We start from the raw sequence: 20,384 nt of genomic DNA, 5'->3' as shown, positions 1-20,384 counted from the left end.
TGAAATGAAGGAAGTGGTTAGTCTGTAAATCACTGCCTGGGTTTACCTGATGAATGATGCTGCTGTTTTGTGGTTGTTGTCTCTGTTCATTATAGGGAGTTGCTTGGGAGAGAAGAGTATTGGCCAAGCCTGCTCTCCACCAGCTGCGTTCCTGCTATGTTTCAGCTTTTACTGTTGCCATGGTTCCCTGAGAGTCCTAGGTACCTCTTCATCGATAGAAAAGAGGAAATGAAAGCCCTCCAGGGTGAGCACTGTTCTTGGTTGAAGAATTCTTTGGCACAGTTTTTAACATCATCGGCTAATTCTGTTCTAAACTGCACAACTTCACTTGGTATAATTCCGCTCCATTTGATATCATCTACCTTCCTTCAGTATATTACAACTCCCATTGGTTTCAGTCTAACCTCCTGCAGAACTCTGATCAACACATCCTGTGAAGCACTTTGGCCCCTTTTTACTACACTAACAATGCAACATAAATGAAAGTTGATGTCTAATCTTCAGGACAATGCTAATCAACACCTTACAGCTCCTAGTGGATCCAGTCTAACTTCCTTCAGTACAGTCCAGAAGCACTTAACACATTCCTACAGCTCCCAACACACTCGAAGGTCAGTCTGTACAATGCAAACTCAGTTCAGCAGCGTGCAGCCCCACTTATTGCTGTGCTACTTTGTATAGTTTCTTTAGTCTAATTCGGGCATCCTCAAAAGTCTAATACGAGCAATACATCCAGCTCTATTCACACTTTAACCTTTGTACAGTCCGAGGCAATCCAACTGCTCAATGCAAGTTAATACTAATCCAATTGTTCCATCGGAATTTCCCTTTGGCTCTCCCCTTTGCCTCAGGAGGTCGTGGGTTCAAGTCTTATCCTTGAAAGTTGAGTGCAAAACCTCGGCTGACGCTTCAGTGCAGAGCAGAAGGAGTGCTGCACTACCAAACATGTGAGACCCGAGTTCACAGGTGGGATTTTCCAGCTGTGCATATCCGAGGCTGGAAACTCCTGCCCAAGCTCGGTGATCTTTAAATGTTCCACCAAGTTTTCTTTCTTGCTCACTACAATTCCCACCGGAGGCCAGGTGAGAAATTTTCACCTCCATGAGACAATTTCAAGGTGTGGAGATGCCAGCGTTGGACTGGGGTGAACACAGTAAGAAGTCTCACAACATCAGGTTAAAGTCCAACCGGTTTATTTGGTAGCAAAAGCCACTAGCTTTTGGCGCAGTGGGTCCAACACTCCGAAACCTAGTGGCTTTTGCCACCAAATAAACCTGTTGGACTTTAACCTGATGTTGTGAGACTTCTTATTACGATTTCAAAGAACATCTGGGGAGTTCTCCCAGTCCGCTGGCCAACATATACCCCTCAACCAATATCACTAACAACAGATCATCTGGTCACTATCATTATGGCTGTTTGGGGGATCTTGCTGTCATTTTCCCTTGTTATTAAAGTGAATTAACCTCAAAAGTACTTCACTGGCTGTAAAGTGCTTTGGGCCATGAAGTCATGAGAGGTGCCATGTCAGTGCAAGTTCCCTTTTCCGTATAGCACATGCTTGACACATGGTTAGCAGACAGCCGGATCATCCTGTGTGATTAAGTATCTGCAAGCCCTGTAAGAGAATTGGGGCATGGCCAACTTTAGATCATCCTCCCTTCAAACATAACCTGTAATGAGATCCGATTGTAAGATAAAGGCACGGTAGCACAGTGGTTAGCACTGCTGCCTCACAGCTCCAGGGAACCGGGTTCGATTCCTGGCTTGGGTCACTGTCTGTGCGGAGTTTGCACATTCTCCCTGTGTCTGCGTGGGTTTCCTCCCACAGTCCAAAGGTGTACAGGTTATGTGCATTGGCCATGCTAAATTGCCCCATAGTTCCTGGGATGTGTAGGTTAAAGGGATTAGTGGGGTATATATATGGGGTTACTGGGATAGGGATTCGATGGGATTATTGTTGGTGCAGACTTGATGGGCCAAATGGCCTCCTTCTGCACTGTAGGCTTTCTGTGATTGTATTTTGATGATAAAGATGGAGTCTATCTCTCCCCCAGCTCTCAGGAAGTTCCATGACGATGACACTTACTTGAGTGAATTGGAGGGTTTGGAGAAGGAATGTGCGGAAACACAATTGCAGCAGAGTAAGCGACTGTGTGAACTTCTCACCGACCGCTCGGCTCGATGGCAGCTGATCACTGTTATCATCATCAACATGGCTCAGCAGTTTAGCGGGATCAATGCTGTAAGTGAGAGAGTTCGATTTTCACAGAGCAATTTACTGCACTTATGTGTGTTAAAATGAACTCTTCAAACAACAAACATTTAAGGTCTCTGTGGGTACATTTGAGAGTTTAAATTAGGAAGCAATCTTCAGCGATTGCTTCTCTTTGCCAATTATAAAGTAGAACTTAAGAAATGTGCTGATGGCCTCACACTGTTAAATTTGGTCTCTGAATAGATGATCTTTAACATTATTTTGTTGACAACTGGTTAGATTAATTCACCAGCAATGGGCTGACAATGATCATTCCCTATGTAACAAACAAGAACAAATTGTATGGCGTATTCATTTTTTTTGTTCCGATGTGTAAGTGAGGTGGATGTCGCTGGCTGGCCAGTGTTTATTGCCCATCCCTGGTCGCCTTTGGAGGGCAGTCAACCACACTGTGTTAGGAGGAAACCCACGCAGACACGGGGAGAATGTGCAGACTCCACACAGACAGTGACCCGAGTGCAGACGTTGGAAATCTGATCGAACTGTTAGTAACACTTGAGATAATGGGGGGGAGTTTTCTGTCCCGCCCACCACAGGAATTGTAGCGGGAAGGTGGGGAGGGGGGGGGGGGGGAGTGATGGGGGTGCGGACCATGCAAAGATCCGCTGACCTCAGGCGGAATTTTCCTGTTTTGGGGCGAGCGTAGCTGGAAAATCTCACCCAGTTTTTCACATCCTGATGAGAGGGCAAAACACCAATTCTGTTTTCTTCCTCACACAAATGTGGGGACAATTGTGATAATTTAACTGTTGATTTGGGGAAAGGGCAGTGAGCAGACCGCACACAACGTGCGGTTATCTTATTTTTCCTAGATTCACATTATTAGACAGATGGAATTGTCATAGATCAGCCTGATTTAGGGAGCAATTAAACTCCGATATACCTTGGCTGGAATATTTACCAGGTCCTGTGCACTGGGCAACTTTCCTCTTGCAGCTGGTGTGAACCAGTGGAAATAATCTTCCACCTCACTTGTACAGTGCAATATTCTGGGGACACCACTGAACAGAAACTAAATACTTTGGCTACAAGAACAGGTCTATTTAGGAACACATGATCGGTGCAGATTTGGAGAGCCGAAGGGTCTATTCCGGTGCTGTATTGTCCTGTGTTCTTTGCCTGAGGCTGGGACTTCTATGACTGGTAGCCCACCTCCCGATTCCCCAAGGCCTGTCCACCATCTCTACAAAGAACAAGTCAGGAGTGTGACGCGATTCTCTCCACTGGCCTGGATGGCTGCAGCTCCAACAACACTCAAAACGTTTGACACCATCCAGGACAAAGCAGCCCTGCTTGATTGGCACCACATCCACAAACGTTCACTCCCTCCACCACTGGCGCACAGTGGCAGCAGTGAGTACCACCTACAAGAGGCACTGCAGGAGTTTATTCCTTCGGCAGCGCCCACTGCCATTCGGGTGGGAAAGGGCTGCCGATACCTGGGAACAGCTGGAAGTCCCCCTCCGAGTCACTCACCGTCCTGCCTTGGAAATATATCACCAGTCCTTCACTGTTGCTATGTCAAAATCCCTGAACTCCCTCCCTAACAGCGTCAAGGGTGTACCTACACCATAGGGATTGCAGCTGTTCCAGAAGGCAGCTCACCACCACCTTCTCAAGGGCACTTAGGGATGGGCAATGATTGCTGGTCTAGCCAGCGATGGCCACTTCTCATGAACAAACATAAAAAAGACTCCATTGATTGGAAAATCATTACTAGCTTTCTGCAACATTAGCACCAGAGTGACCAGAGGCCATTGAATATTTTTACACTTCCATTTATTACTTACGTAAATGTTTCTGCCTTAAAGATCTCTCGCCTTAATCTTGGTCCCTTCATCTTGAATAAAAGTAAAATTATCACTTTGATAAAGGATAAGAACAAAAGTTTAAAGAAGTTTTAACGAGTTAGCACTGCTACCTCACAGCATCAGGGACCCGGGTTCAATTCCCAGCTTGGGTCAGTGTCTTTGAGGAGTCTGCACATCCTCTCCGTGTCTGCATGGGTTTCCCCCGGATGCTCCAGTTTCTTCCCACAGTCCAAGACCATGCAGGTTAAGTGGATCTATGCGTGGGGTTATGGGGATAGGGTAGGGGAGTGGGTCTAGGTAGAGTGCTCTTTCAGAGGGTCAGTGCAGACCCAATGGGCCAAAATGCCTCTTCTGCACTGTAGGGATTCTGTGGATCCAAAGAAGTGCGTATTTGCCATAGAGGAGGTTCAACAGGAGTCCCTGGGGATGGTGGGATTATCCTATGAGGAGAGATTGACAAAACTAGACCTGTATTCCCTAGAACTTTGAAGAATGTGAGATGATTTTCACATTCACAAAAACTTAGACGTTGCTGGGAACATTGAAATAGTGCAAAGTAGGTGAATCCAAATTACACATTGCCGACAAACTGTTGGTTTTGTCCCAGTAAGAAATCTGGTCTCATCCACTAACCTTCTTCTTCCCACATCTAATGGTCTGTTTCCATAGCTGGTAATCCCTGGAACATGTTGCTAGTCTGTCGCCAGGAACTTGTAGCTTGAGGGGCATCACTTTATGGGCGGCACGATGGCACAGTGGTTAGCACTGCTGCCTGACAGTGCCAGGGATCTGGGGTCGACTCCCGGGTTGGGTCACTGTCTGTGTGGAGTTTACACATTCTCTCCGTGTCTGTCTAGGTTTCCTCCAGATGCTCTGGTTTCCTCCCAAAGATGTGCGGGTTAGGTTGATTGGCCATGCTCAGTTGCCCCTTAAGGTCAGGGGGACTAGCAGGGTAAATATGTGGGGTTATGGGAATAAGGCCTGGATAGGATTGTGGTCAGTGCAGACTCGATGGGCCGAATGGCTTCTTTCTGCACTGTAGTGATTCTATGATTCTCACATCAAGAATGGCTGACCGGGGGTCTCTCCCACTCTTACTGCCGGCCATTAACGTGTCTGGAAGGATTTACACTTGACCTGTTTGACTATGTTATGAATGCACCTTCCATGGCCATCAGGTTTCAGGGGGGGACTGGAGCCCAGAGCTTCCGGCTCAGAGGCAGGGACGCTACTCTATGTACTGTGAAATCTCCCCAATCAACTAGTGTTACAAATAAACGTGCCAAGTTAAGATGTTAAATTAGCAGGTATTCGAGTGATTCCAGCTGACCTGGAGCTAGTTCTTGTTGCTATGCTCAAGTTGCCATGGCGACCTCTGATGGTGTCGTTCATAAGTCCTTCAACTCTGTTGTGAGTTATTATCCTTCAGCTTGCTGGAGCCGATGTATTTTCACGACGGGTGTAGCTGACCAATATTGCCATTATTAGAGCAAGATTCCCGGCTTGTAGTCGATTGCACGCCTCCCTCCCCTGGCTCAGAGCCAGCGTCCAGTCCCACATAGTTAATGCTGGATAGGTCATCCCTGCTGGGTGCAGTCTTTCCAATCCTGGCCTTGCTGGCATCTCTCCACTCTTCCACTTCTGCCTTTTTTTAAGAACAAATGTAAGTGAAGGGGAGTGTTTACCTATTGTCTGAACATTGTGGGTTAGCAAACAGGTGGCTCACATCCCTTAACCAAATAAATAGAAATGAGGGGGAAAACCAAAGGCAGACGGGCTCGAATACCAGCTTAAAAAGCTCACTCGGAGCTCATTAAACATTTCTCCATAGACAGCACACCCTCAAAACCCTGGACAGTTATTCTCTGTATGGAGAGGTTGATATCTGATTAGTGTCAATACTTGGGCTATAGTGGAACCAGCTAAATGATACCTTTAGACCAGCATTGTAACAATTCCCCAGCAGATGATGAATGCTTTGGCTGCCAGTACAAACTTGGCCAGGAAATTGAACAAATGTCAGATGGTTCAAACCAGGTGTCTCTCTCCAAATGCCAATCAGAGGGTGATGTGTCTCTCTGCCCCGCGGCCTTGCCTGTCAGATTTAAAGTGAGATTGTTTTCTGTGTTTCAGATTTACTTCTATGCCACCTATGTATTTAAACAAGCTGGTATTGCGGAAGAATATATCCCCTATGTTACTATGGGCACTGGGGCTTGCGAGTGTCTCTCAGCCTTATGCTGTGTAAGTAGAAGCGGCCAATCGAACCCCAATGCATGTGGCAGAAAGCAATGAGGTGGTTTTTGTGGTTTGACTCACCAGGGATTGGTAAACGACGAATTTAAATCGGACTACATTGAGATTCTCTATAATCCCATCCAAAGGATCCCCATCTCAAAACCGCATTTTCGGTGAGACTTTATTGGTTCATTGCTGCCACCTAGTGCTCAGGTGCGATGCCACCAGCGCCAGGGCCAAAGTTGCATACAACTCTCTTAACTTTCCAGCCCTACTGAGGCGGTGCGGTGGCACGGTGATTAGCACTGCGACCTCGCACTGCCAGGGACCCGGGTTCGATTCCCGGCTCGGGTCACTGTCTGTGTGGAGTCTGCACGTTCTCCCTGTGTCTGTGTGGGTTTCCTCCGGGTGCTCCGGTTTCCTCCCACAGCCCAAAGATGTGCGGGTTAGGTCGATCGGCTAAATTGCCCCTTAGTGCCAGGGGGACGAGCTAGGGTAAATACTTGGGGTTGTGGGGAAAGGGCCTGGCTGGGATTAAGGAGAAAAAGTAAAAATATAACAGGAAATGTAAAAACAGTCAGTAAGAGTTTCTGTAGATATTTTAAAAGGAAAAGAGTTAACAAAATGAGTGTTAGTTTTATAGAAGGTGAGTCTGGGGAATGAATAATGGAAAATAAGCAGACAGCAGGTTCATTTAACTGGTTTTTGCATCAGTTTTTACCATCCAGAATACAATCAACATCTCAGAAATAGCTGTAAATCAAGGAAGTATAATCAGCAGGGAACTGGTACTGGGTGAATTGTTGGAGCTGTGTGCTGACAGATCCCTGAGTCCTGATACACTTCATCCTCGGCTCATAAAAGAATTGGCTCATGAAACAGTTGATGTGTTGGTTTTAATTTTCCAAACTGGTTATTCAGTATTATCTCACCTTTAAGCTTCACCTAGAAGGTTCACCAGGCTGATACCGGAGATGAGGAGGTTAGCCTATGAGGAGAGATTGAATAGACTGGGTCTGTACTCATTGGAGTTTAGAAGGATGAGGGGGGATCTTATTGAGACGTATAAGATAATGAAGGGGATGGATAGGGTAGAGGTAGAGAGATTCTTCCCACTTAGAAAGGATAGCAGGACTAGAGGGCACAGCCTCAAGATAAGGGGGGGGCAGTTTAGAACGGAGTTGAGGAGGAACTTCTTCACTCAAAGGGTGGTGAATCTCTGGAATTCTCTGCCCGTTGAAGTGGTGGAGGCTACCTCGCTAAATATATTTAAGACACGGGTAGATAGGTTTTTGATAGGCAAGGGGATTAAGGGTTATGGGGAGAAAGCGGGAAAGTGGAACTGAGCCACTTCAGATCAGCCATGATCTTATTGAATGGCGGGGCAGGCTCGAGGGGCAAGATGGCCTACTCCTGCTCCTATTTCTTATGTTCTTATATTCTTAGTCCTGAATGACTCGCAAATCCTCTGATTTAAAACCTTGAGTAATTGGAAATCATTTTATTTTCCTTCACAAGCTTTGTTAAAGATATGTTATGCTACGATTCACATGTGACAGTCCCAAAGACAGATCGATTGGGTATAAGCAGTGTATGGCACTCCAGCTTGCCTCACTTCTCTTATAATCCAGATTGCATCTACATTTATATTCCATTCAACCTTCCCTGATACATAGGTCCTGAGGGGTTTTAGCCTGGACTCAGTTCCTCTGTGTACCATAGCAGGAACTCTGGCCATTCCCCACTGCGCCTTTGCAGGGGCTGTCCCTACTTTCAACGTGTCTCTCAGCAGCCAATTCCGGAACAGTTGCTTTGGATGAGGCCTAACAAACCCTCAGGTTCCGAGAGGCCAGACACACGGCAAATCAACAAAGACTGTTCCCAAATCACTCTTCAACCCCACCGGGGACTGGAACTTTAATCAGGCTCATTGCCCAATCAGGAACAGCAGTGGGAGGCCTTTTGAAATTCTGTCATGGGCTGTGGGCGTCTCCGGCAAAATATGCATCAAATCTGAGACATTGCAAAGTAGAAATGTCTATCCAGAACTGATAATGAGCTAAAAGACACAAGTTCAGAGACAGACAATGAAGGTATTAAGTGGCACAGTGTGTAGGAGCTGCATTATCATTAGAGACAGTCACACAGAGTGCTTCACTCCGCAATCTCAGTTACATCACAGAATACAGTTTGATTTCTTTTCTCGTGGATACTGAACTCAGTCATTATGCGAAGTGTTTTACCTTTGTCTAATTCTAATGGACGACACTGCCTCACAGCGCCAGGGACCCAGGTTCGATTCCCGGCTTGGGTCACTGTCTGTGTGGAGTCTGTACATACTCCCCGTGTCTGCGTGGGTTTCGTCCGGGTGCTCTGGTTTCCTCCCACAGTCTAAAGATGTGCGGGTTAGGTGATTTGGCCATGCTAAAATTGCTCCTTAGTGTCAGGGGGACTAGCTAGGGTAAATGCATGGGGTTGTGCGGATGTGGCCTGGATGGGATTGTAGTCGGTGCAGACTCGATGGGCTGAATGGCCTCCTTCTGCACTGTGGGGTACTTTGATTCTTCCAGATGTGTATTTGAGACAATGTTGATGCTGCCGTTGCTTCCTCAGGGGCTGCTGATTGAACGTGTTGGAAGGCGAGTCCTTATCCTGGGTGGTTACTTACTGATGGCTCTATGGTGTTCTGTAATGACTGTCACACTAACCTATCAGGTAAGATACCGTTTGTAAAAGCAGGGACTCATATCAGGGAGGCAAAGTGGAAACAGTTTGAGATGCTTCTCTCTTCAAGTAAGATTCATGTTCAAAACTCGGGATACAAATGTCAGCTACCAAGAACCTATAAGATTTGAATTTGATGTTGTTGACAACATCAGACCAATCCTATTGTAGGAAAATTGATAGGTCATCACACGTATAAAAGAGAGTGCAGGAGGAAAAATGGGAGAACAATTGAAAAACTGCCACCTTTCGAGACCCGAGAGGGAGAGAGCAGCTCTCAACTCTGCTAGTTTCAGATATCTCTTAAGAGAACGCACCATCTAACTAACAAAAGGTACCAAGTCAGAAAGAATTTACAGACAGAGAAATCAACAGAGGAACTCCAAAAGTTTCCGAAACCTGCTTATATTTCTTTGAGAGAGACTGAATTCTTTTTTTTTGTCAATGAATGAATATTGTATTTATTTGAACAGTATTCCATTAGAATCATATTTTATTTGGTGGGTTACTTATTTAGTTAAAGTCCCCTGTTAGTTAAATAAATAACTTGTGTTCATTTTAAAGTACATGTCAGGTATTTCTTTTGGTTACCCACAAAACGTTACTGAGGACAGTTCACACCTTCACACACGCTTTTAACCGATTACAGGGTGAGGTATTCCTCTATGGGGGATTTGGTGTTACTTCTCAAAAGGGGGTCAACCTCCACATTGTAACACAATGCACCTAAGCAGCATGTCTTTCAGCTTGTGGGAGGAAACCAGAGCACCTGGAGGAAACCCACGCAGACACGGGGAGAATGTGCAGGCTCCACACAGACAGGGACCCAAGCGGGGGAATCGAACCCGGTACCCTTGCGCTGTGAGGCAGCAGTGCTAACCACTGTGCCACAAACCGTCAGAGAAAGGCTGAGAATTCTGCAGCAACTCCTGACTCCCCAGGGTCTGTCCACTGTCCACAAGTCAGGATGTGATGAGATGCTCTTCACTTGCCTGGACTCCAACACTTTGTGCTGGTTGTGGGACTGGCTGCCGTGTGCAAACGGGCTGTCTGAGTTTGGCCACATGACAATAATAACTTGCTTTTAGCGTGTAGCATCTTTGACCAAGTCAGGTGCTCAAGGTGCTTTGACTACACTTCAGAAGTCAGCCGTTGGTGGTGAAGTCTGAAACATCAGAGATAACAAGATCGATGTGAATAAAGGGAGCCATTTGGTCCAGGTTCAGTGAACTGCCACTGGAGACCTTGTTCACAGGGAACACTGTATAAAGAGTATTTACTTGGCTTGCAGTATTTGCTAGTGTGACCACTGAGGGGGAAAGTAAAGATCTGTTTTCAATGGTTTCATTATGTGGTGTAAAAGGTTTTGTAAAGTTTACTCCTTGGTCAGTGATCTCCAGTGCTTCTCAGTGAGGCCAATAAACAATTATTGAGCAGATAACAGCAATTGTAAATGTCACACTGCCCTGCCTTCTGCAATATACTCGGCACTTCATTGTACTCTGCACCTTATTGCCTCCACTGAAAAGGTTTGCTCCTGTCTCTGTACTTTCCTCTATAGATTGCTCAAGTAAAGTTAAAAAGTAAATGTCAAGTAAAGTAGAAGTAAAAATTAAAGTTTATTTGTTAGTGTCGCAAGTAAGGTTTACATTAACACTGCAATGAAGTTATTGTGAAATTCCCCTAATCGCCACAGTCCGGCGCCTCTTCAGGTCAATGCCCCTAACCAGCACGTCTTTCAGTCTGTGGGAGGAAACCGGAGCACCCGGAGGAAACCCGCGCAGACACGGGGAGAACGTGCAGACTCAGCACAGACAGTGACCCAAGCCGGGAATCGAACCCGTGTCCCCGGCGCTGCGAGGCAGCAGTGCCAAACACTGTGCCACCGTGCCACCCAGAAGTAGCACAGCCCCAGCGTAGGCCCTCCCTCATCGATGTTCTGAGTCAGCCGGTTCCCTGCTCGTGGCCACGATAACATCTCATTTCTGCCTCCCCCACCTTACCACCCCAAACCGACCCCCTACACCAGTCCCCCCACCCACCTCCACCCCCATCCAAACCACCCACCTTTACATAGGGACCTGTTCTATAGATTGAAAACCTTAAGTTGGTAAGTTAAAAGATTCATTGGCATGTACTCTGGCTGTTAAATGATCAGAAAAGCCCTGAGTCCGCAGTGACCCATTCTGTAACCCGCTGTCTTTTGTGTTTACAGGCTTCCTATAGCTGGGTGCCCTACATGACCATGAGCTGTTTGTTTGCATTTATTCTGAGCTTTGGCCTGGGACCAGGTGGGTTTATTCATATGGAAGCCTCCAGCCGTTCTCATCACCTTCCTATTGCCCAAAGACTGCTGGGTCAACAACGTCCTGCTCTGATTCAACTCACACCTTATACCCAGCACCTACCAACAGCCCAGTGGCCTCGTGCTGTGTTACACAGGACACTCTGCGTTCTGTCTGTGGGCATCTTTGCCTCGTTACAAAAACATGTCCTTTGGGAGAAAGTGAAAAAAACTGGCTTAGCTTCAGCTGGAATATCGGGTGGGATTTTCCGGCCATTCCTGCCGGCAGAATCTTCTAGTGCCACCAATGGTGAAGCAACGGCAAACCCCCATCAACCGCGACGGGACTGGAAAATCCTGCCATCAGCCACAAAAGCACGACACCAGAGGGATGGAAAATCCTGCCCATTGGTGTCCACTTCTGGGGGACGGATACTTTAGGACAGATATGGAAGCTTGACAGGGGGGCACACAAAAGATTTACAAGAAGGGTTCCAGAGATTAGGCACTTCAGTTACATGGATGGACTGGGAAAGAATGGGGTTGTTCTCTCAAAGTGAAAGTTGAGAGAAGATCTAATTGAGTTTTTCAAAATTGTGAAAGGCCAAGAGAGAGTAGTTAGAGAGAAGTTGTTCCCATTGTTGGAAGCATCAGAAACCAGAGCACACTGAGTTAAAATGATTGGCAAAAGAACTAACACAGACTTGAGGAAAATCTTCTTTTCAACAGTGTAAGTGTTTACAATCTAGAATGCACTGCCTGAGAGTGTGGTGGAGACTGATTCACGCAGCGAGTGGTTAGGATCTGGAATGCACTGTCTGAGAGTGTGGTGGAGACAGATTCACACAGCGAGTGGTTAGGATCTGGAATGTACTGTCTGAGAGTGTGGTGGAGACTGATTCACGCAGTGAGTGGTTAGGATCTGGAATGCACTGTCCGAGAGTGCGGTGGAGACAGATTCACACAGCAAGTGGTTAGGATCTGGAATGCACTGTCTGAGAGTGTGGTGGAGTCAGATTCACACAGCGAGTGGTTAGGATCTGGAATGCACTGTCCGAGAGTGTGGTGGAGACAGATTCACACTGTGAGTGGTTAGGATCTGGAATGTACTGTCTGAGATTGTGGTGGAGACTGATTCACACAGTGAATGGTTAGGATCTGGAGTGCACTGTCTGAGAGTGCGGTGGAGACAGATTCACACAGCGAGTGGTTAGGATCTGGAATGCACTGTCTGAGAGTACGGTGGAGACAGATTCACACAGCGAGTGGTTAGGATCTGGAATGTACTGTCTGAGAGTCTGGTGGAGACTGATTCATACAGCGAGTGGTTAAGGTCTGGAATGCACTGTCTGAGAGTGTGGTGGAGACAGATTCACACAGCAAGTGGTTAGGATCTGGAATGCACTGTCTGAGAGTGTGGTGGAGACAGATTCACACAGTGAGTGGTTAGGATCTGGAATGCACTGTCTGAGAGTGTGGTGGAGACAGATTCACACAGCGAGTGGTTAGGATCTGGAGTGCACTGTCTGAGAGTGTGGTGGAGACTGATTCACACAGTGAGTGGTTAGGATCTGGAGTGCACTGTCTGAGAGTGTGGTGGAGACTGATTCACAAGTGAATCTCATGCCAGACAGGGATGTACAATTGTCTAAGCTCATCCATGTGTTCTTTAAATGTCTGCCATTGCCTACCCATTGTCAACCCCTTAAGTATCCTTTGCCAGCTTATCCTAGCCAATGCATGTCTCATACCATCAAAGTTAGCTTTCCTCAGATTCAGGACCCTAGTCTCAGACTTAACGGAGTCACTCTCCATCTTAATGAATAATTTGACCATATTATGGTCAGTCTTCTCCAAAGGATCTCGCACCACAAGGTTGCTCATTAATCCTCTCTCATTACACAGTATCCAATCTAGGATGACCTGTTCTCTAGTGGGTTCCTCGGCATATAGGTTGAGAAAACCCTTCCTTTTCCATTCCAGGAAACCCTCCTCCATCGCATCGCTTGGTGATCCCAGTCAATATGCAGATTGAAGTCACCCTAAATAACTGCTGTGCCCTTATCACGCACTTCTCTAATTTCCTGCTTGATACCATCCCAAATCTCCCACTACTGTTTGGTGACCTGTACAAAATTCCCACTCGAGGTTTTTGTCCTTTGGTGTTCCGCAGCTCCACCCATACAGATTCCACATTGTCCGGGCTAACGTCCTTCTCACATTGCATTAATCTGCTCTTTAACCAGGGGGTATGAGCTAGGGGCTGAGTGGCCTACTCCTGCTCCTAACTTCACATGTGCTGGGATCAGGTGGACCGGCAATGGGGTGTCGAATATTCAGCAATGGTGCTGTAGCCCTGGCACGGAACAGCATTACACTCCATGGGTCATGGAGTGGCCGTTAAGAACATCCTTCCCCATCTGGAGCTTGCTCGGAGGCCACCAGGGTTTCGGTCAATGCTGCTGAGGATAAAGTTAAATCTTAGAATCCCTGCCATGCAGAACAGGCCATTCGACACACCCAGTTTGTCCAGCCTCTGCTTATAACTCTTACCCTCTAATCCAGGCAGCAGCCTGGTAAACCTCTCCAAAACCTCCACATCCTTCCTGTAATGTGGCAACCAGAATTGAATACTGTTAGTGCAGCCTAACCAAATTTTTATAAAGCTGTAACATGACATCCTGACCCTTGTACTCAGTGCTCTGACCAATAACAGCAAGTATTCCATCTGCCTTCTTTACCACCCTGTCTACTTGTGTGGTCACTGTCAGGGAGCTGTCGACTTGAACCTCAAGATCCCCCTAACCCTCAATGCTGTTCAGTGTCCTGCCATTTATCGTAGAAACTCCACAGTGCGGAAAGAGGCCCTTCGGCCCATCGAGTCTGCACTGACCACAATCCCCCCCAGGCCCTATCCCCATATCCCTACATATTTACCCACTAATCCCTCTAACCTACGCATCTCAGGACACTGAGGGGCAATTTTTTTTTAAGCGTGGTCAATCGACCTAACCCGCTCATCTTTAGGCCGTGGGAGGAAACCGGAGCTCCCGGAGGAAACCCATGCAGACACGGGGAGAATGTGCAAACTCCACACAGATAGTGACTCAAGTCAGGAATCGAACCCAGGTCTCTGGAGCTGTGAAGCAGCAGTACTAACCGCTGTGCTACCGTGCGCCCCTGTATATTTACTGTATACTTACCCTTAACATTTAATCTCCCAAAGTGCAGCACCTCACATGAGCCCCGAATTTTCATCGACATATTCATTTACATAGCGCCAGTGTCTACAAATCAGCGCCACTCCAACACAAAAATATAACTATCATTTTAAAGTCGTTTGTGAACATGTGTCACTGCGTCTCTATCTTACACAAGCCTGACATTCTCACTGTAAACAGCAACAAGCTCTCTGTGAGATATTATCACAGTAAGAAGTCTCACAACACCAGGTTAGAGTCCAACAGGTTTATTTGGTAGCACAAGCCACTAGCTTTCAGAGCGGAGCTCCTTCATCGGGTGAGTGGGAGTTCTGTTCACAAACAGGGCATATAAAGGTACAAACTCAATTTACAAAATAATGGTTGGAATGGAATCAAGTCTTAAAGATACAGACAATGTGAGTGGAGAGAGGTTAAAGAGATGTGTATTGTCTCCAGCCTGGACAGTTAGTGAGATTTTGCAAGCCCAGGCAAGTCATGGGGATTACAGATAGTGTGACATGAACCCAAGATCCCAGTTGAGGACATCCTCATGTGTGCAAAACTTGGCTATCAGTCTCTGCTCAGCGACTCTGCGCTGTCGTATGTCGTGAAGGCCGCCTTGTCGAATGCTTACTTAAAGATCTGAGGCCGAATGCCCATGACTGCTGAAATATTCCCCACCAGAAGAGAGCACTCTTGCTTGATGATTGTCGAGTGGCGTTCATTCATCCATTGTTGTAGTGTCTGCATGGTCTCCCCAATGTACCACGCCTCAGGACATCCTTTCCTGCAGTGTATCAGGTAGACAATGTTGGCCGAGTTGCAAGAGTATGTTGGCATATTGAGGAGCGAATTTGGTCCCCATGGCTGTTCCGTGTATCACACTATCTGTAACCCCCACGACTTGCCTGGACTTGCAAAATCTCACTAACTGCCCTGTCTGGAGACAATACACATTTCTTTAACCTGTGCTTAACCCTCTCTCCACCCACACTGTCTGTGCCTTTAAGACTTGATTACCTGTAAAGACTCGCATTCCAACCATTATTTTGTAAATTGAGTTTGTGTCTTTATATGCCCCGTTTGTGAACAGAACTCCCACTTACCAGATGAAGGGGCAGCGCTCTGAAAGCTCGTGGTTTGTGCTATCAAATAAACTTGGACTTTAACCTGGTGTTGTGAGACCTTTTACCGTGCTTACCCCAGTCCAACACCGGCATCTCCACATCCTCGCAATTGAATCTCCTTAACCTTATCCAGAGATTAACTAATGGATTGATACAATTGCCTCAGCCACTACGTTCTCCCTGAATAATTCATTATTTTCAGTGTGTTGTGTCTGTGTTTCACCAGGGGGTGTGACCAATAGTGTGACTGGAGAGCTGTTTACACAATCTTTACGTCCTGCGGCCTACATGGTTAGCAGCTCCATGAACTGGATCAGCTTATTCATTATCAGTCTAATGTTCCCCCTCATTGTGGTAAGTACCTCCAGGCATCTTCAGTAAACCCATCAAGCCCTATATCCACTGATGCCGTTCATCGCAACCCCTGGTCTGGGTAAAGACAGGGGGTAATGGGGGAAAGGATAGAAGTGTGGGGGAGAGGGCAGGGGATACGGGGATAGGGCAGGGTGTGGGGGGAAGAGGGCAGGGGATGGGGGATAAGGCAGGAGTGTGGGAATAGGGCAGGGAGTGGGGGGGAGAGGGTAGAGGGTGAGGGGAAGAGGGCAGGGGGAATGGGAGAGGGCAGGGGGTATGGGGATACGGTAGGTGAAGTGGGGAAGAGGGCACGGGGTCAGGGACAGGGCAGGAGGTGTGGGGGAGAGGGCAAGGGGTCAGGGGATAGGGCAGGGGCTGTGGGGGATAGGGCAAGGAGTGTGGGGGAGAAGGCAGGAGGTATGGGTATAGGGGAGGGGGATAGGACAGGGGGTGGGGGATATAGGGCAGGGGGTGGTGTGTATAGGGCAGGGGGTTGGGGTTATAGGGCAGGGGGATAGGGGAGGGGGTAGGGGGATAGGGCAGGGGGTGTGGGGGATATGGCAGGGGGTATGGGGATAGGGGAGGGGATAGGGCAGGGGGTGGGGAGATAGGGCAGGGGGTGGGGGTGAGAGGGCAGGGGGTGGGGCTGAGAGGGCAGGGGGTGGGGGTGAGAGGGCAGGGGGTGGGGCTGAGAGGGCAGGGGGTGGGGGTGAGAGGGCAGGGGGATGGGGGATTGGGCAGGGGGTGGTGTGTATAGGGCAGGGGGTGTGGGGAGAGAGCAGGGGGAGAGGGTAGGGGATGAGACTAGGTGGGGAGAGGGTAGGGGGTGAGGGGGGAGAGGTCAGGGTTGTAACGGGGAGAGATGGGTAGGAGTGTGGTGAACCTGTCAGTGACTGTCCCAGCCCCGGCACTCCGGTACTGTTCCTCAGTGGAGTAGGTTTATTTTGATGGGCTGTACACTGTGTGATTGGCTGTGTGTCTTTGTTTGACAGGAGGGATTGCAGCAGTTTTGTTTCCTCATCTTTCTGGCTGAGTGTCTCCTGGTGACCCTGTTCTTATACATCATCTTACCTGAAACCAAGAACAAGTCCTTCCTGGAAATCGAGAAGGAATTCCGTGCCCGGAATTTAAAATGTGAAATGACAAAGAGCATCGACAGGGACCGGCAGATAACAAGACTTTGAAAAATGTAACTGGCCTCCAAGAAACCAGCCCAACTACTGTCTCGGGGCCCATACAATCGCCCCATTAAAGTACTGCAAAGCATCCCTTCTGTACCCACATGGGGTTTCAGCTTGTCTGCAGAAGGAGGAAATTGCCAGTATCTTACATGAGTGAGTTCAGTCAGTTTTACTGCCTCCTGAGGTAATGTGGGCAGTTTCATTGGGAGTGTGATGGTTTTGATTTGAACCGAATGTGACTACACTGTGTAACACACAGTGCCCAGATAGTCAGGAACTTCCTCAGTCACTTTTGGCAAGATGATTTGAAAACTGGAATTGCAGCTTAGTTCGAAAAAGCCATGGCCTGAGTATAATCATTACTAATCTTCAGTACAAATAAAATGTATGAAGTTTTTACTCATTCAGAGAACTTGTAACTAATGCAATGATGCTGTGCCTTTAAGAAACGTATTTTTGTCAAGTTTCCTGTGCAGTGTTTGTTCTATGCAAGCCTTTCTATTTATTATCTGTATTGTTACTGCAGCAGCATAATTGCTTCTAATTGCTAGCGTATTGATTTTAATCTGAATTAATGCTATTCTGCTCTTTTCGGTATTCCCTGGGATTTTGCAGAGTGGGGCTTGTCAGGGATGATTGACAGGTATGATCATATGACTGAGTACAGCTAGGCTTTTACAGAATATTCCAGCTGAGATGCTGCTTTTGAGTTTAGAGAGAGCAATGTTTTTCTTTTCTCTCTGAAGACTGGAATCTGCTGGGAGATAAGTCTTTTTTTAAGAATCTGCTGTATGAGAGTGGGTCTTTCTCTGAGAGTTGCTGCTTTCAAAGCTGCAGAGAGAGAGAGAGGTATCCCTTTCTGTCTCTGAAGGCTGGAGCTACCAGAGATTCGGTTTACCTCGCTGAAATGTTGCTGTTTCGAGGATATGTCCTTCTCTGGAAACTGCTTTCTGGACCTTTATCTGGAAGTGTTAAAAGGCTGGAAATCCAGCACCACATGAGCATACTTGTTTTTTATGCTAACTAATTTTGAAGAAAGGTGTATATCTATGGGGATATTGTTTTAAATTGGAACAATAGAAATAGCTAGTTGTTAAGGATTATTCTTTGTTATATTTAAGTATTTTAAGAAGTAAAAGTTATGCTAATTGCTTTTGTTATATTTTAACAGTGTTCTGAAATAAAATTCGTTTCGATAAAAGCTTCCTAGTGTGTCACTTGAATCGTACCTGGAGTGAAATACCTTATGCTCACCCTAATTCTAAAATCAAATATAAAATTTAGGGTCTAGATTAACTACACTTGGGGTTTCTGATCTGGACCTTTACATTAAACATACTATCACAAACCTATAAAATAAAAGTTGGTTTCAGATCCATGTGTCTCTTCTATAAAACAGATTAGTTTACACACAGGTCTTTCAACAACTTTACTCTGGTTCTACTCAAATACAAATCTCTGGAATTAGTCAGTGTCATAACAATAATTGACTGTGATTGTGGACTTCAGTATTAGATATAATCCGGTATACTACATGTACTATATAGAGTCACCCAACCTGGTGATCAGAGTCCAATAGCACATGTTAGAGAAAGTTGTAATGAGGCTGCAGATGCCTTGCAGTTATGTGTTCATGTTATGAAAATGTGTTATTAATGATGTTAGTTTGCAGCAATGGTATTGGGTGTCCTGCAATTTAAAAACAAGACCTCATGTCAGAAGTAAGCTAACTGCAACAATAGAGGTTCTGAAATCACGGAGAGAGCTCAGATTGGAGGACAATCCCATTAGGAGGGAGGGGATTCCATCATTGCTTTGGCCAGTACCTCACAGCGACAGGCAATGATAAAAGAGACACACTCGTACACGCTTCCATCTTTCACTGCAGCAGTGAAAGAAGTCCTGGAGGTTTATAGCATATTCACATTTGAAAGTGACGAGAAACAAAATGATTTTAAGGAAATAAGGGGAAATTTGAAGCTTACTGCAGTCCTAAGAAAGATACAATTTATTTTACATGCACGCAAGATAGTGGCAACATTAGTCAGCATGTAACTGAACTGAGGACATGGGCTAAGTCATGTGAATTTGGAGAGCTTGAAGTATCGCTCATCCATAGGATCGCGACAGTGCAGAAAGAGGCCATTCAGCCCATCCATGCTCCAAAGGGGATTCCCACCCAGGCCCTCCTTTCTGCCCTTGCCCCGTAACCCTGCACATTTACCATGGCTAATCCACCTAACCTGCGCACCTTTGGGCACTAAGAGGCAATTTAGCTTAGTCAACCCACCTAACCTGCACATGTTTGGATTGCAGGAGGAAACCGGAGCACCCAGAGGAAACCCACGCAGACGCGGGGAGAATGTGCAGACTCTGCACAGATGGTGGAATTAAACCCAGGTCCCTGGTCCTGTGAGACAGCAGTGTTCACCGCTATGCCACCGTGCCAATCTTGCAACGTAATTCTTTTAGTAAACCGCTGGGCGTTTGAATTTCCAAAGCAAACATTACTGATCTCAACTGGGATCGTAAGTATCTGCTGAATAGTTTTTAGACTGTGTTGCTTTTAGTTTGTTTGTTACAGTGAGTGAGTGTCTTAAAACTTGAAAGTCTGTGTTATCCATTTAGTTGGTCACTGAAAATTCAAATGTCTTTTTAAAGTTCTCAGTCTCTATGGGGTTCGTGACAACATGGTTCATATCTCGAATCAGACAAATATTCTAATTATTTGAGCTCTCAGACGAGTGCTGGACTTGCACAATATCCCTCGGATGCAACAGTGTTTCCCGAAAGTTTGTCAGAAGTGCTAATATCACGATTTTTACACTATTAGCAGCAGCCTGTGTGCTGGATGGTACAACTTGACTGATAGGGCAGGCCTTGCTCATCCCATAACTGTTAATTCCTGCCTGAGGTCATCTCACCTTTCTGTGGAACGCCCGATCCGATTCCCACAGTGGGTGGGACGGTAAAATTTCAGCCAGAGGTCATTTCATATTGAACTGGGGAATATCTTCATCTCTCAGAACAGCAGTGAAATTAAAGTCTTCTCGACTTAACAGTTTTAAAGTTTTGTCATCCATGATTACAAAAGGTTGATAATAATGTTCTATATTTACAGACAGAAATAAATATTCCAGTGGCCAAATTCTGTCTGCTTTTGTATTGAAGGTCCAGTTGTGAC

The 20,384-nt window shown here is 46.5% G+C and overlaps 1 protein-coding gene across 1 annotated transcript in view; it reads left to right on the top strand.

Annotated features, from left to right (window-relative positions):
* Nucleotides 1–17,234, top strand: part of slc2a11b (solute carrier family 2 member 11b) — a 55,407-nt gene extending 38,173 nt beyond the window's left edge. The window contains exons 6-12 of the mRNA XM_080208712.1: nt 96–244; nt 2,058–2,245; nt 6,223–6,333; nt 8,941–9,042; nt 11,267–11,342; nt 15,892–16,019; nt 17,012–17,234. Of these exons, the coding sequence (XP_080064838.1) occupies nt 96–244; nt 2,058–2,245; nt 6,223–6,333; nt 8,941–9,042; nt 11,267–11,342; nt 15,892–16,019; nt 17,012–17,203 (946 nt within the window). The 3' untranslated portion in view covers nt 17,204–17,234. The remainder of the gene's footprint in view (nt 1–95; nt 245–2,057; nt 2,246–6,222; nt 6,334–8,940; nt 9,043–11,266; nt 11,343–15,891; nt 16,020–17,011) is intronic.
* Nucleotides 17,235–20,384: the final 3,150 nt, after the last annotated feature.

The sequence above is a fragment of the Carcharhinus amblyrhynchos genome, chromosome 20, assembly GCF_965287045.1.
Source record: "Carcharhinus amblyrhynchos chromosome 20, sCarAmb.v2.hapA, whole genome shotgun sequence".
Lineage (NCBI taxonomy): Eukaryota > Metazoa > Chordata > Chondrichthyes > Carcharhiniformes > Carcharhinidae > Carcharhinus > Carcharhinus amblyrhynchos.
This window is presented reverse-complemented; position numbering and strand designations above follow the sequence as displayed.